Source organism: Microtus ochrogaster, linkage group LG2 (genome assembly GCF_000317375.1).
Source record: "Microtus ochrogaster isolate Prairie Vole_2 linkage group LG2, MicOch1.0, whole genome shotgun sequence".
Lineage (NCBI taxonomy): Eukaryota > Metazoa > Chordata > Mammalia > Rodentia > Cricetidae > Microtus > Microtus ochrogaster.
The window spans coordinates 22,500,442-22,517,693 of NC_022028.1; the positions used below are offsets into that span (position 1 = coordinate 22,500,442).

Below are 17,252 nucleotides of genomic sequence, written 5' to 3' on the forward strand. Positions count from 1 at the left end.
GAGAGGGAGAGAGAGGGGGGGAAGATGAAGAAGGAGGGGAAAGGTGAGGTGGGCAAAGCCTGCATTCTGAAAGGGAACATAGCAAACGTGCACAGAAAGTGCACTTAGTGGCTGCTACTGAGGATGTAGCCTGTCAGGACCTCAGGCTAGTACAGATGCCCAAATGCTGACATTGGCTGGGGACAAGGAGGCCAGTGCTGTTTTGATGCTTTGAATCTGAAATATTCATTCTAAAAGGGATGGAAAGAAGAACATACTAGTCCAGTGAACAGTGTATGATGAAAACTGGGTGTGTGAGTGTGCACTTCCTTCCTAGTGAGGATTTCCACCCGAAGAGATTTCCAGAGAAGCTTTATCTCTTTGGAGACTAGAAGATCACCAGAAGGGAACACAAGCCTGGCCCTTACTGGTCTCCAGCTCTGTAACCCTTTCCTTTGGTCATTTACGTGCATTGGTGGGGAGCAGCATAAGGCTATAAATGGAGGGAGGGAGGAGTAATGACTGTTCTTCACACCAGAAAGAGTCATAGGCAGTGTCTTAGGTTGTCTCTTCCAGTGGCTACAGCTTAGCGCTCCTCTGAAATAGAATATTGTGGAGGAAGGTGACCAGCATTTTCAGGGCTGTGCTTTTATAAAGCAACTCAGATAGTTTTGTTTTGTTCCACGACCATATTGATTTGTACCCAAACACTGAAAACAAATACAAACATTACACTCAAGTGCAGGCCGTTTGGGATTCTTTGACTGGTGGTTCATAGCTGAGGGAGGTGTAACCCTAGCCTGCTCATTCAGCTGCTTGCCATTTGGAACTGTAGCTGCTGGTTCCTGCTTTCTTGCCTAAGTTGCTGCTGGATGATTTCAAAGGGGCTAGTTGTTTAAGACCTTTCTGCAAAAAGAACTTAATTCTATGTTGGTATTATATATTTAAATTTTATATTATCTATTTTGAGCAATATAAAACCAAAAAAGTTAATCTTGGAGTTATTTGGCCTTATTTAAAGTCACATAGTAAGGAAACTCTTACTTGGCTGCTAAAAGTCACAGTGAATACAAGTGAGTTTCTGTAGCTGCCTTCCAACCCTTGCCTCAAAAACTTGTCTCAACCTAAGCTCAGGCACTGTGGGAATTCCAGGGGTTACCATTTGACCCCGGTCTTCCAGCCAGGAGTCACCTGGCTCCAGCTGAGCTCAGAGTTTCCCTTTCCTAGAGAGTGCTGGGAGAGAATCCATACAGCCAGCATCTCTGGGGCCTAGCACTGGAGAATTGAAAGTTGGGGGTTGCCTTATGTCCTGCCATGTAGGTAGCTCATCTGCAGAGAGGGTGGCTGGCTGGAATATTCATAGGGGAACTGAGAAAGTCATGTGAGCTGCTGGCATTAGAGTCCTTGGGTGACATGAGCCATGCTCCTGCTCCAGTGTTCTCTATCAGCCTCCTAGCTCTACGACTGATGTGTCCTGCTTAAGCTCATCCTTCAGTGCAGCGTTCTGGCTGTTAACTAGTAGCTTTTATCCTTAGGAGCATAGTCTTCCTATGTAAGACTCCTGTGGGTTCTGGCTGTTAACTAGTAGGTTTTATCCTTAGGAGCATAGTCTTCCTATGTAAGACTCCTGTGGGTTCTGGCTGTTAACTAGTAGGTTTTATCCTTAGGAGCATAGTCTTCCTATGTAAGACTCCTGTGGGTTCTGGCTGTTAACTAGTAGGTTTTATCCTTAGGAGCATAGTCTTACTATGTAAGACTCCTGTGAGTTCTTGGAACTATAAACGGTACTAAACCTTATATACCATAGTTTTTCCTCAACACACGTTTATGATAAAATTTAACTTTTATAAATCAGGCAAAGTAAGAAGCAACAATAACCAATAACAAGGCAGAACAATTGCTGTGTTATAATAAACAGTTACTATATTAAGTAAGAATGGCATGAACACAAATGCTGTCGTACCATGCAGTGAGTCTCACCATTGAGACAGCTACTGGTGGACGAACAGGAAGGTAGCATTATATATCGGGGTGGCCAGGAGATGAGATAAAGAGTTGGTTCTTATCATGAGTGAGACAGTGTGAGATTTTTATCATGCTTTACACAATGGCAAATGATTTCAAACATTATTTTCAAGCCATCACTGGGTGTGGGTACCTAAAACCCCAGCAACTGAATTGTAAATAAAGGGGTCCAGTGTATGTGGTGAGAGACCAAGAGTCCTAGGTATCTGCTTTCATCTTGGCATCTTCATTGCTGATTCTCTACGGAGTGGGTGATATGGGCTGCGTGGGAAACTGTCAGGACAAGGCAAGGGACAATGTTGTGGCTGGGGGCAGGCAACTCCCAGGAGGATGTCGTCTCTTGCACTGTTGGCTTAGGAAGCAGGAGCAGCTGTGGCCATGCCATTCCTAGGGGAAGGAGGAGAGAGGTAGAGCTTGTGACAGAGGCTACCCTGGTCCAGCTTTCAGTGGCCAGCTCTGAGTGGGGAAGAGGTCGAAGCAGTCACCGAGACAGGCTTCCTAGCTTCTAGGTTTATGAAAGAAGAAAAGGAAGAGGAAGATGTGGCAGAGAATGAGTGTACATGGTCGGCTATTGGAGTTAAGAGCACCCTGCATGGTCACAGAGGGGTAGGTTCATGCTCTACAGTCCTTTAGCAGTGTCTCCTGGACTCCAGCTTGAGAAGATGCTTGGATGGGTGTGTACTGCCTGTCTCATTGGCTGGTGGACTCCCCCTCAGAGATAGATGATCATGGATCACAGAGAAGCTATTGTCCTTTTCCCTTTGCTTTAACTGTCTAGAAACTGCATATCACAACTGGCATGTGAAAGTTCGTAAAATTTAATATTGGATGGTTTCCACGGTTTTGAATGCATATCTGGAAAGTTCTATGACATTTAAGTTTTACCAGTCAAAGGACAGAGAACCCATCAGTTAATTGTGTGAGTTTCAAGTGGCTGAGCTAACAATAGTGAAAGAAATGAGACTTTTCACTTAGGAGTAAGAAGAGCACTCACAGTGGTGGGCATTGTCTCCAGGCAGTCCTGACAGTGCACATTAGGTTCTACACAGTGTGTTCATTATCTTCCCAGGACTGGAAAATGCATGTCGTCATAAATGATAAATGGAGCTTAGTGGGTGGGAATGAATGGAGAATGTGTAAGAACACTGTGCTGATTGACCCAAAGAAGCATCCTCCGTTATCCCTGGTGCTGGCACCTAGAGAATGCGGTGCTCTGCCTGAAAAGGAGGAGATTACACCTTTATACAGGGGAAGGTCCAGAAGACGTTGTCCAACACCATTCTAGCCTCAGATTATACTCATCTTTCATGGGGTTGTTTTTGTTGTTGTTTTTGTTTGTTTTTTACATCTCTTGTGACATAGCGCCTGCTGAAGCCTCTTTGTTCATCTTTGTATTCCCAAGGTTTGTATGGACCCTCAACTCTTTGTTGCAGCAACAGCCAGTTTTTAGAAAACAATTAACAAGATATACAGAAGCAAGAACATGTAGGTGTTTAAAAGATGGCTGGAGAGTGAGGTTGAAGAGCTGCTTGTAGCAGGGTGGGCTAGAGGACTCTGCTCTGACCACATTTGCCCTTGGTATGCCTCCAGCATTCCACCCATCAGTATTAGCACACTTCTCATCACCCAGACTGGGGGCCTGGCCCCTGTGTTGCTCCCATCCTTTGGTTATTTCCACTCAAGGGTTTGAACTCAGAGCCTTGCACATGCTATCAAGTGTTCTTAACTTCAGACTATATCCCTAGCCCCTTATTTCTTCTTATTTTGAAATAGGGTCTTGCCAAGTTGTCCAAACTGGCCACAGACTCACTCTGTAGACCCAGCTGGTCCCAAACTCTCCATCCTCCTGCTTTAGCCTCCAGAGTAGCTGGGATTCCAGGCACATGCCACAACCCTAGCTCAGCAGAAATGATTTAAAGCACTTGCCTCAGGGCATCTTATTTTCAAGCTACTTCCCATGGAAAATCTCCTGAAAGTTCATGGTTTGAAGATGACACAAGGAGCTGGGCGGCGGTTTCTGAGCTGTCCTCAAAGGCCTTCTTCCTATGGAGGACCGTAGTCCCAGAGAGGGTGACTCAGCCAGAAACTCTCCCAGGCGAAGTGCTTGTAAAGGAGGCCTTTAGAGGGTGCACAGAACTCACTGTGCTCTTGTGGCCAGACGGGGGTGCTATGAGAAGTCCAAGTCCTGAGGCTTCGGGAGCTGAACAGGTTGAAGTTTGATGAATTGAAGAAGGGTGAGAGAAGAGAAGGCTTACACAGAGCTATTCTGTGCCTAGAGGAAGAGGAAGGAGGGAGTGCCTTTGACTGAGATGGGAAAACTTGAGGGGTTGGAGTGTAGAAAGCAAAGTGAATCCGTAGAGACTAGTCCTATTCCGTGAGAACTCCTCTGTCCTGTTGTTTAAAGGAATATCCAGACTTTTTTGAGGCATGTCAGGCAGATAGATTAGCATAGCCATATACCTGAGACTAGGTAATCCATAAACAACATTATTTCTTATGTTCTGGATTCCATGATCAGGGTGTCAGCACTTGGTATCTGGTGGGGGTCTTCTTATGCTCTCACACAGCAGAGTACAGGGAGGTAAAAGGTTAATTACATTCAGCCTATTTGTAAGGCACCAGTTTCATCTATGAGATTGGAGCCCTTGGGACCTGTCTTCTAAAGGGCCACCTAGTAGTTCCATTCCATTGACCTTTGAGTTTCAATACATAAATTTTGGGTGATCCATAAATGACCGACCTCTCCTGTAGAAGGGTCTGGGGGTATACATTTGTGCCTGGGTTCAGACACTACATTTTATCAGTTATCATATTCATTACACTTATAAGGCCTGTTACTTAAATGGTGTTAAGCCATTACCATCATTATTTATTTATTATCATTAGCAGAAAACAGGAAATGGGAAGCAGGAGGTAAACAATTGAAAGACTCCATGAGAACAAGTGTGTGCGGGTGTCTTTGGGTGAAGTAGTTTGTGCCTGTGGATGAGAAGAGATGCACATTGCTAGTACTTTGTTCTTTCTGTGCTCGATTTTCTGAACCACTTTCTTCTGCTGCTTTTTAAGCACTAGCCATGCTGAACTGTTCTGTAGCATGGCTGGTCTCAGTCAGAGTCTTAGACCTTGTATTGTAGAAATTGGTCCTCTAGATAACACAGTGCCATTTTCATGAGAGCAGTAGTTTCTGCTGTGAGTCACCATCACTGCATAGAAGGAGGAGTTGGTGAGGGTCATTGGCCTTTCAGCTGAGATTCTAGCCACTCCTAGACATTTGAATGTACTTCTGTCCTAATTGCATAAAGATGTAGGGAGGATTGGGGTAGGAGTTCCTGGAGGTTATAGTCTATAGACTGGAGGAGGTTGAGAGTGGTTTCTTCCGTCTCTGTTGCTATGGAGAAGCCATCATCCATGCTAGGCTGAGACTTTCTATATAGTGCAGCTGCTTTGGGGTCACCAATACTCCCATCAGCAGCCTTCGCCCATGCTCTGTAAGAAGCCCAATAAACTCATTGGTCCTAAAGGGTGAACTCTGTCAGGTTTATACTTTGGTTGGGACCTTATAAGAAAGGGAGTAGTTGTTGTTTGCCTCTTTCCTGACACCTGCTACAGTCTCTCTGGTGCTGCACGCTTATCCAGACTGCTGTCCCTGGAAAGGTAATATTCAGAAGTTGAGAACTGACAGGAAGAATAATTTCATATGAGAGTCACCATCAAGGCTTTGGGATATTGTCTCCTTTGGTTCTTATCATAGTAATTTTTGGTGCCAGTGAGTGGTGTTGCCACAGTGATGTATGATTTTAGTTATCTTGGATTTGGGGTTTTAAGAGAGAATTCCTCTTTTTCCACCTTCTAAAGTAGGCTCTCCCTCTGGGATTGCTGACTCACTCTGACTCATGGCTTTCATACTTTCTCCCCCACTGCTTGTGTGGAGAAGGTGACATGGGGAATGCTAGGGGCCCACTTGTAGAGCAGGGTCAGTAGTAGGGCTGGGCAGAAGAGTCCCACTTCTATTTGGGCTTTTTTGTTTATTTTTTGCTTCAGATATCGTTCACGTGCATGAGATTTTTGAGAAGATACACCCTGTCTATAGTAGTCTGTCCCCTTTTGTTCAGCGTTTTAATGCGCCTGTATTTAGAGAAATGCTAATCTTAAGATAGACCAGAACAGTTCTAGTCTCTCACCTTCCTTCAGCTTCAGCTCCAGCCCTTAGCTTCCAGGAAGTCACTAAGATATAAAGGGCCCCTGAGCTCTTATCAGCTTGAAGATCCTTAGTTCTGGCAAGGAGAAGGGAAGGCAAGCCTTTCCCAAGACTCTTTAGAAGCTTCTGAGATGCCTCTCCATCTCTCAAATTCTGTTCATCCCCTGTAAGAATCCCCATGCTTCCCTTGTCCATCTTCTGTTGTCACGGCCTCTCCCCCTCCTGGGGTCAGGACACTGGTGTTTAGCACCTCTCTTTGACCTTTGTTCTCCTGTCAGAAGGGGTCCCATTCTCTATGGAGTGGGGACAGGGAGCTGTCTCAGCAGCTGCTGCTTCTTTCTTCCTCCAGCTCCTTAAGCCCCTCCCACATTCTTAGTCCTCCTTGATTTAGGTGTAGTTTTTCCTCCTCCTAATGAACTCAGTCTTCAAATAGAACTAGGAGCAAATTAGGAACTCTGAGAATTTAGGAATCCTTGGTGAATTATCTTAAATTAATGAGACCACGAAGGGAAATCAAGTTCAGCTGTACAAATTGCCTTGCGTTCTGGGCCTTGATGATTTAAATTGTAAATTATAATTAAATGCCTCCAGATAGAATGAGAAGTAGCTGCTTAAGTCCTTTGACCTAAAAGTTCCTCTGACCTCTGAACTAGTATAGAATCAGTGTATAAATACTCCTTTATGAGGACTCTACTCTTCAGAGAACTTACAGTGTGGTGACGCACGCCACTCTCCTAGAGACAGGTGGACAGAGGGAGTGGACAGGAGGACACAGGGAAGAGAGGGTGGATTTTCATCTGCCGTGGAGAAGATGGCAGGACTTAGGTAGGGCTGTTTGCCAGGTGGCACATCTCTGCTGTCCCAAGGGAGGGCTCCTTGACACCGTCACTGTTACGCAGAGAGAAAGGCAGCAAAGCAGGGCATGGAATGAGGAGGCACTAGTCAAGCGACAACAGCTCATTCCATGTATGAAGTCACAGCCAGTATTTAATGCAGCCTTTTGAACATGTGAAGATGGCAGTTACAGTTCCCCGTAACCTCTCCTGCCTGGTGGCCATCTTGATACAGTCATCCCAGGCTCTCTGTCCTGTCTCTTTCGGTTGTAACTAGAGAGCAGGTGGTGTAAAACTGACAGCATTTTCTCTGCTGTCCCTGTTACCATCGTTGAAAGAATTAAATATACTTCTTATTGAGGCACAAAACCTAATCACATACTTCTCAGTGGGTCATTCATAGACCCACATGGAACCTGCATTCCAGCCAAGAAACAGAACATCCTCAGGAGTCCCTCAAACCTTTGTAGCTGACACCCACCCCTGCATGGCATCCTCCTTTTGACTTCACAACACAGACTCCATGGCCTCTGCTTGCACTTCACACCAATAGACTGCATGTGTTGGGCTCTGTATGCTTGGCTTTCCCCGTGATTCATCTGTTCTGCTCTGGACATTTACAGATGAAGAACATTTCTATTGTCTCTAGGATCCTACTGTTAATGACTGTCACCGTTCTAAACATTCTCCTTGGGATATGTGTTTGTGTGTGTGTGTGTGTGTGTGTGTGTACATGTGCATACATAGAAATTCATACGTACATTTCTGTTAGCAGTTGCACCCTGAATTGTATCCCAGGTTGTGGATGGATCACCAGTTAGTCCCTTTGGGTAGGGACTGCCAGCTGTTAAGAGTAGTTATACCGTCCCTACTTTACCGTGACACTGGTTCCAATTGTCCTACATCCTTGCCAGCTCTTGGCTTTGCCTATCTATCACTGAGCTATGTAAATGATTGTTCTAGGCCTCATGGCTTCAGTTTATATTATGTGTGACTTCTGGATTTATTAGAATAATTTTAGTACCTCAAGATGTTCCAGAACATACTGTTTCTGGGTGATTAGATTACTTCTGGTCTTCATTGTTTACAGTAGCAGCTTTGTGAATGAGTCTTTTCCATGTTTGAGATGCTTAGCAAGGATTTTTTTTGTATATAAAATTTATTAAATTCTGAAATTTTAGTATCACTCTAAAATGTTATCCACAGTATAGAAGGGTCCCAGGCCTGCCAGCAGTATATATTTTGGAAGAACAGATGGAGAATTAATTTAGGTGGAATAGGTGGATTTAGTGTTACTTGGCTTTTAGTGTTACTTTTAAAATATTTACCATCCATACCATCCATACTTCCCTTTTATGAATTTCTCCCCTTGATGGCTGTCTCACCAGTGAGCTTTATCATTCCTACCAGAATTATTGTTGAGTTTCAGAGTTGTCCTGGTTTCATTTCTGGTGCTATGACACACACATTAACAAAAGCAGCTTAGAGAAGAAAGGCTTTATTTGGTTTATAGGTCAAATGTCATCGCATTATAGGGTGTGGTGTAGACAGTCAAAGCAGGAGCTCAACAATGTGTTGAGTACGTCACATCAACAGGCGAGAGCAGAGAAAAACAGATACACCCATGGCCAGTGATTGCTTTCTCAGCTAGCTTTCTTCAGTCTCCTGTGTCTCAGGGCCCACCCAGTGGCAGGTGGGGGAGATGGCACTGCCCACAGTGGGCTGGGTCAGTTAGCCCTCGGGACAGTCTCCCACAGAGTTGTTCACAGGCCAGCCTGATCTAGATAATTCCTCAACTGAGACTCTCTCCCCAGATGATTCTAGGTTGTGACAAGTTAAGATCAGCTGTCGAGATAGTCTCGGTGCTTTCTAAGTTTCAATATTTGCCTTGCAAATGTTTTGATTTGTGTGTCATTTGATGACAGCAGACCAGTGAGTAACTTCTCCCTTTTAACAATTTCTAGAGTGGCTCTCCAGCCAGTCCATAGCCCTGTTGGCTGAGGTTCATAGGCCAGAGATCTTTGGGTACCCCATTGGGAAAGTTAGGAGTCCAGCCTGCAAAAGAACATGAAATCAGTCCTAGGTTCGAATGCACTGCCCTATTGTCCTCTGCTTCTAACTCTTAGGAGACTGTGCTCTGGGCCCTGACGCCTTCCATAAGAGCTCATGGCAGGCCCTGGCCTGAGTGTTCCATTCTGCAGGAAGGTACCTGCTCACCGTGCACTGGGGGCAGTGTTGGAGCCCAGTGGACTACACTGAGCCCTCTCCTACTAATCATTTGACTCTCACTGTAGCTCTGAGACACCAAAGAGCAGAGCCTCAGAGCTACACTGCAGCTCCTCCTGGGGTCTGTGCTTTGTGAGTGGGCAACCATGACCCAACTTTCTTCATTTCTCTAAACCACACTTCCCCTCTTGGATCCTCAGGGCACACCCACATGCTCCTGATGGAGAACCCTTAGAAGGAAATGTGCATTTTCTTTCTCATTCTTTTGAGTGAAAAGTTAGCTAGGAATAACTGTTGCCTTCCTACATTTCTGGGTGTCATGATCTCAGGGACTTAATCTTTGGTGTGCTCAGCAATTTATTCTTTTCTATTTTTAGATGATGGATTTGGATGCCCTTCTATGAAGCAATGCCACATGGTCCAAAAGCAAACATGTCTGGTAAGTCACTTGTTGAATTGACTGGAGCAGTAGCCCAGGTCTTTGGGTGTGTAGACATGGACAGGAGATTGTGTTGGACATATAGATACCTTTGAGAGTGTGCTCTTCACAAGGCTAATGGCTCTGTAAGTTATCCTAACTTGTGAAGGCTGGTTCCTTGTAGAACCAGCAGGGGTTAGAGTACATGGGGTTGGACAAACCTGGAATTCCCTTTCTTGCTGTTTAACTTGCTTCTGAGAACATAGTGGGAGCTCTGTGCTGGGCCAGGAGGCCTCATTCTGACTCACAGCCTCTTCCGTCCCCAGCACCTTCCCCTTTGGTTAAAGGTAGATCGACACTTGACACTGCGGAAAAGTCTTGAGACCAAGGCACACCAGAACTTGGTAGCTAAAGGAAGGGAAAGTCAGGCTAGAGCTTCAGGTTTTGTCTTTCTTCTCCATTGCTCTGTCTCAAAGGCAGGCAGAGCCTCTAGGCAGCAGAGATCTTGATGTAGTCTTTGTGCTATGGAAGTCGATAGACAGTTGTGAAGACTCTGTGGGACTTGGAATAGAGAAGTGCTGGAGAGTAGAAAGAATCATACAAGCCTTATTGTCTGTTTACAGTCAGACTGTCACATAATGTGGTCCATGTTGGTCCAAGAGGATCCTGTAGGTCCACCGTGAGAGGAGTGGGGAGGAGGAAGAGAGTAGAGGTGAGAGACATTCTAGCCCAGTTCCATACCTGTCTCAAGACACTGCTTTCAGCATCAGGGTTAGGTCTTGTTCGCTAGCCGTAGGAACACAGTTTCTCCATCACCACGCTCCTGACTTCTGACTATGCTTACTTCCATGTCTCAGGGCTTCAGCCATCTTAGGAATCCAGGTCCTGGAGACAGCTCTCCCTTGGGGAATCAGCTGAGGTGTGATCCAGGAACAAGAAGCATATCCTCACCAATGACATCATGACAGCAAGAGAGCACAGCCCTCGCCATGGTGCCAGGGCCCGTGCGATGCAGCGGGCTTCCACCATTGATGTGGCAGCTGACATGGTGGGCCTCTCTCTGGCAGGTGAGCCGATACTAGACATCTGGTTATGAACTTGAAGGTCAGGATCCATGCTGTAACAGTGTAGGAAGAGGCAGGGGGCAGCCGGTGACTAAGCCATCAGGAGAGGGTGTCTTGGCGTGGTATCATCCTGGTTGGAGCAGGACTCAGAAGGGACAGCTAGAGCCCTGGGAACTGGTCCTGTGGATTGCTCAGCATTTCTTTCCTAGCTTTGGTGGGCATCCTGGGCTTGCCTTCCAGTAGGCAGAATGGAAAGGGGTCTGAGATTTCTTCAGAATCTCTAAAGTAAACGGGTTCAAAGTATATAAATCACCTACTATAATATTTTGGAGTGGGCTAGAGGAATTAGTATTTCTTGTTTCTATTTTTGTGTAAAACAAATGCAAGCTAAATTCTGGGGAAGGTTTATTTTGGGTGACTTTGCTGTCATTTCTCTTCTCCCAGGAAATATTCAAGATCCAGACGAGCCCATTTTAGAATTCAGCTTAGGTAGGTGCCTCTCTCTCTGTTGTTACTGTTAGTCTGTCTCTGAGTGCTGTCACCACTGCTGCAATGCTTCTGGGGAGATGCAGCATCACTGACTAAGCTGCCTGCTGATGGAGACCTGAGTTGTGTCCAGTAGAGACTGTTAGGAAGAAAGTCAATACTTGGGTGCCAATCTTATTGTGGGGGTAAAAGTTCATGCTTTAAGACTGAAGTATTTGGAAGGCTATGCGGTGCTGAGTTTGTATACAGAGCAGGTTAAGTGGGCTCCAGTGTAGTGACTGCATGGCCGGACACACTGTTTCACCTGTGGCACCAGAGACGCTTGTCTTTGGAGGGAGTGCATGGTTACTTTTTGTAGGGGAAGGATCACCTGAGTGACCCTGTATGATGGGGGCAAGGTCAAAGAATAGAAGAAGCTGCAAGAGTTTGGACTCAGGTTCTCTTTACCTGTAGGGATGGTGGAAGTGGCTGCATGGATATAGGAACGTACAAAACTCATTGAGTTGTACATTTAAAATGGGTGTGTGCTATAAGAAAATTTATACCTCAAAAGTGATTTAGAGGAAAATAAAAGAGAAGTCAAAGACCACCAGGCCCACGTGGTAGGCCTACAGCATGAACCAAAACCAGAACTCTAATAAAACAGGTATTGCAGAAGCAGAAGAAAAAAAAGAAATTGTAACTCACACCTTTAAGAAAGGAGGAAGTGCCTCTCTGTTCAGAAACAGGGCGCTGTTTATGAAGGCGGCTGAAGAACAAAGGGCCGTCTTGACGTCTAAAACAACAGCTGAAAGTTACAAATCCAGGAAAGCCTGGAGGATAACCAGGAAACTGTCTCAGCAACAATCAACACCAGACACAGAGAGAGCTCGACAGTCCAGGATGCCCGTCATTTAAAAGAGAAAACGGAAAAATGAACAAAAAGAGGAAGTTTAGAAATAACACAAGAATCCTTTAAAACTGAAGAATGTGAGTCTAGTTTAAAAACACTTCTCAAGGCACCTTGTTTTCCATCAGGTCGGGAAAGTGCCTGGCCATCATTTTGTCAGATGTTCTTTCCTTCGCCCCTTTGTTCTCTCCTTCTTGAACTCTGATTAAACCTATGCTGGTGAATGTGACCTTCCAGGACTCTCTGAAACTGTTTTTCTTCTTTTTATTTCTTTGTTCTTCAGACTAAATAATCATAGTTGACATCTCCAAAGTATGTCGACTCTTTCTTTGTCTGCCACTGTTGATCCGTTCTTAATGAGTTTTCATTTCTGTCATCGTACTTTGAATATCTTCTACATGACTAATTTGATGATTTCAGTTCCTTCGCTGACAGTCTCTATTTAACAAGATATTTTTCTCCTACTTTACCTAGTTTCTTAGTAAGTCAGACATCTGTGTCGCCCTCAGGAACAGGTACTGTTGATTCTTTTTTAGTTTTTAAATTCTTCTAGATATGAGCAGCATTTCTCTTGTGTGTTTTGTTTTTCATGTTTCATAAATTTTGGATAAAGATTAGACATTTTAAACAATGCGATGTAGCAGCTATGGAAATCAGATTCTCCCCTTCCTCGGGGTCTTTTTTGTTACTGTTGTCGTTGCTGCCACTTTTTTGTTACTGCTGTTGCTGACTGCTTAGCAGTAGCCTCTTGTCACATGTGGATCCTAGAGTGACTGCTAGGTCACTTGGTGGTCAAGTTAAATTGCCTGGATATAATGTGTATATTGGAGACAGGGTGTCACTATGTAGCCCTAGGTGCCTGAAACTCACAGAGCCTGGCTGGGTAGAAAAATTCTAAAAGCTCAAAGAACTAGAGACTTTTGGTGTGAGTTTTGCTAAGTGTCCGAGTGCATACTGACCCTGTCTTCAGGGCTCACTTCCTGCTTATGCACCTTCGAGGGTAGGCAGTCTAAGACAATCACTCACAGTCTCCTTGTTCTGTCCTCAAGCTATGCATAGCCCTCTGCATGTGCTTGCTTGCACAAACGTCAGAGCTTTGCAGAGGGCCTGGTCCTGTCAGTCCACTGCCTAACCTTTCTTTCAAGGATTCATCATCTGTTAAGCTTTTCTGGATCAACTCCTTGTTTGCCAAGAAGGGGTTAGTATTGTCCTCTTCAGCTGCAGTATTTAAGGAAACGGCTATTGATTTTGGTTGCTACTGCCATAGTTGTGGTAAGGATGGAATCAGGGCTTCGTGTGTATTAGCTGTGCTCCACCACTGAACCACAGCCCAGCTCCAGCTTTAGCCTTATTGTTTCTGATAGGGATTCTCAGAAAAACAAACAAGCAAACAAACAGTTTCTGCTATGTAAACTCTGGTTTAAGCCAAATAAAACCAAGCCCTACAAGTATTTTTTTTTCTAAAAATGGTCAAATAATGATAGTTACCTTAAGAATGGGCCTATGTAAGGTCTCCAATCATATCCTGTTCATTCTTGTGACATCTAGGCTACTGGCTCTCACCATGATTTCAGGTGACCACAGACTGGCCAGCAGACTAGTCAAAGTAAACAGCATGACCCTGCAGTGTGCTTTGCAGCATCTGAAATAATGAGACAGGGCCCGTATCTACTAGAATTAAAGGATGCCAGTGACTTTAATGCATGAAAAAAGCCTATTAGGAATATTGACTAATGTGTTTCTAAGTAAATCCATTTCTACCACCAGTCTGTTAAAACTCTGAAGGTTGCACTCTGCTGAGTAAATGAAGAAACAAAAAAACCTGGAAGGACACATACCAGAGTCCAGCAGATACTTCTCCCTAACAGGGTTTTCTCCGAATGAAAGATTTTACAACAAGCTACTGTTCTTTTTTTTTTTTTTAAATTTTCAGCTTCTTTGGCTTTTTCAGAGTATTTGCCTATATAGTCATCTTGCTTCTGCTCCTCTGAAAAGCAGTGAGGGTTGGTGTGGGTATGAAATCTCTCTGAAATCTTTCCTTGCCTTCTTAGGCTGTCCTCCATGGTCAAGTCTTATTAATGACTTGGTTCCTACTTCTGATTTGCTGGCTAAAGAAATGTCTTAGGTGTCTCTTCATCCTTTTTCTATATTCAGTGTCTTTAGTTGCAGTTTTGGTTAAAGTCACACTCTACATACTTATACTTAAGCAAACACTGTTTATCAAAAGTCACATGGGATTTCTTTACCTTCTGCCCAGTGTAAACTTTTTCTTGGAAATAATGTCATTTTCCCCCTCAAGTTACCCCATTTGGGGTCAAGGACACTCTTTGTCCAGAAAATGGATATAGGGGGAAGAGAAGCTCTTTGGAAAGCTGTTTGAGACTCTGCGGAACTGAAACATGCCGTCTTCAGCTATTATGTTCCACTGAGTTTGCATGGTCAGAAGATTCTAGGTGAAAATACAGTTAAAAGTGCTTTCTCATTTTTCTGGAGGTTCTTTTTTTAATTAGTGGTGGTGGTGGTGGTGGTGGTGGGTGGTGGTGGTGGTGGTGGTGGTGGTGTGTGTGTGTGTGTGTGTGTGTGTGTGTGTGAGAGAGAGAGAGAGAGAGAGAGAGAGAGAGAGAGAGAGAGAGAGAGAGAGAGAATGAATGGGTGTATATGTACCCAAATCCCTTGGAGCTGTAGTTCCTGGCATTTGAGAGCAGCCAGACATGGGTGCTAGTTAGAGCCTCAAAGCAACAAGCTCACTTAACTGCTGAGCCATTGCTCAAGCCCCAGATGTGGAGATTTTAAGATCTTCATTTTTTATTTCCTGTGTTCTGAAATTGCAATCAGAGCTGAGATAAACCCCAAAGAAATCTACACCTGGATTTATCCTAACTACACTTTTGAAAACCAAGGACAGAATTTAAAAAGCAGCAACCAACTGTGAGCTACAGAGTTAGTCCCTGTCTAAGAATACTGGAGGAACAGGGTGAGGGAGGAGGGTGCAGGAGGAAGAGGGTGTGGGAGGAGGAGAAAGAAAAGGAGGATGAAGAACAGAAGCAGAGGGATGCCATTGCAAATTCTTAAAAAGGCAACCAACTAGAATTATATATTCAGCAGACCTTCAAAAAGATGAAGACATATTTTCAACAAAAACTAGTTCATAAGTGTTTACAGAATTATTTGTAGTAACCAAGTGATAGAAGCAATCAGAATATCCATCGATTGAATAGTATGTGGTGTGTTCATTCAGGAGTTACTCATTAATAGAAAGGAGCAAAGTATTGGTGCGTGCTGTAGTTTTAGTGAGGCTCAGAAAACTGCCAAGTGGAAGAAAACAGGCACAAAAGGCACACCCTGCATAACCCTGCTGTATACTAGTGTCCCGAGGAGACTTGCTGAGCTATGCAGAAAGGATTGGTGGTCTCTGGAGGCTGGAGAAGAGGGATGATAAGTGGTTGCTGGTGAGTATAGATTGTTTTCCCTTTGAAATGTGGCTATAGTAAGGAGGTAGATGGCTGTAATGGTCACACAGCTTTGTGAGAGCTTTATGGTGGTGAATTATCTTCATGAAGACACTGAAAAGTTGAAGAAGGTACTCTGCTGAAGACCGAGTTTGTAATCAACGAAGAAACAACCCCAGCTCAAAAATATCAAGAAGTATAGATTATAGAGTTTTGAGTGAGAGATAAGAAACAATCTGGCATTGTAAGTTTTGGTGGCTAAGAAATCAGAGATTAGAGTTGAGAGAGACAGAAAGAGGAACAGCAGGCTCAAAGTGGCAGAGCTGTCTTTCCCTAGCAGGAAGGCCAACCAGAGACCGGTGTGTGCACTAGCAGGTGTCTCCAGAAACTTCCAGCTTCCCAGGAAGAGAGAAAAACCTACATGCTTCTAGATGAAAAATAACATTATAAGTTCTTAAAAAGGCAGCTACCTAGAATTATATATTCAGCAAAATCAGAGACCTTACGTAGTTTCATTCTTAGTATTACTGTCATTATTTGATCATTTTCTGAAGGAAAAGAAAATAAATTACTTATGGGGCTTGGCTTTATTTGGCTTAAGCCAGAGTTTATCCAATAGGAAAACATTTTTTTCCTGAGAATGTATGTCGGAAGACAGACTGGGCATGATGAGCACACCTTTAATCGTGCACTTGGGAAGCAGAGGCAAGCCGATCTCTGTGAGTCAGAACCCTCTTAGTCTCCACAGTCACTTCCAGCCAGCCAGGGCCACATAGTAAGATCCTGTCTCAAAAAAAGCTGACAATTCTCACAAAAACTATGAGAGTGTTTAATCTACTTGTACTCAAGCAAAAAGCAAGGGTTTAAAAGACTTAAAGTTGAGCATTTCTCCCAAAACTAATAAAGTAAGAAAGACAATTTCTAGGTGCCTCATAGTGGAACGATTGGAGATCAAACTCAGGGAAATTTTAAGAGCAGCCAACACACACACACATACACACACACACACACACACACATACACAGAGTACTCATCCTAGCAATAATTAGACTGACTTGTGGTTTTATAGCAGGAAAACATAGAAACTCCTGAGATGATCTATTTAAAGGTCTTAGAGAAAATAACTACCTAGAGAGAATACCCCTCCATCATTCAGGTGTGGTAAGGTATTTTCAAACCTTCAAAACTGAAGGGATGTGTCAGCCTAGCCTTGCAATCTCAGCAGTGCTATGGAATGCTACTCGGGGGCAGGCAGATGATTCCAGTAGAAATTCACAGTAGAAAGGAGGACTTTTTTCTAGCACAGTGAATAGTGACTTTAAAATGGAACCTGTGTATGGTAGGGAATGATAGCTGGTATGGTAATATCCATGGCCCGTACTGTATAATTAGAGCCAAAAAAGTGGTTTGGCTGTGGACAATATATTAGTTATTTTTCATCTGCTGTGATAAGCACTATGACCAAGGCAGCTTACAGAAGAATGGTTATTTGCGTTCCAGAGGGAGAGTCTGTGATGCTGGGGCAGATGTGGCAGCTGCCTGCAGCATGTTACCTGAGCAAAAGCTGAGGGCACAGAGCAGAGAGAGCAGCTACCACTAAGGAGAGGCCTTAAACCCTCAAAGCCCACCCGTAGTGACGTACCTCCTTCAGTAAGGCCATGTTTCCTAAACCTCCCCAGAGAGTG

General features: G+C 44.2%; 1 protein-coding gene across 10 annotated transcripts in view; it reads left to right on the forward strand.

The window, feature by feature from the left end:
- Window positions 1-17,252, forward strand: part of Inpp4a (inositol polyphosphate-4-phosphatase type I A) — a 113,170-nt gene that overhangs the window by 49,740 nt on the left and 46,178 nt on the right. For all 10 annotated transcript variants that reach the window (XM_005359936.2, XM_026785539.1, XM_026785543.1 and 7 more), the window contains exons 2-4: window positions 9,639-9,700; window positions 10,537-10,746; window positions 11,188-11,232. In XM_005359936.2, the coding sequence (XP_005359993.1) occupies window positions 10,641-10,746; window positions 11,188-11,232 (151 nt within the window). In that variant the 5' untranslated portion in view covers window positions 9,639-9,700; window positions 10,537-10,640. The remainder of the gene's footprint in view (window positions 1-9,638; window positions 9,701-10,536; window positions 10,747-11,187; window positions 11,233-17,252) is intronic.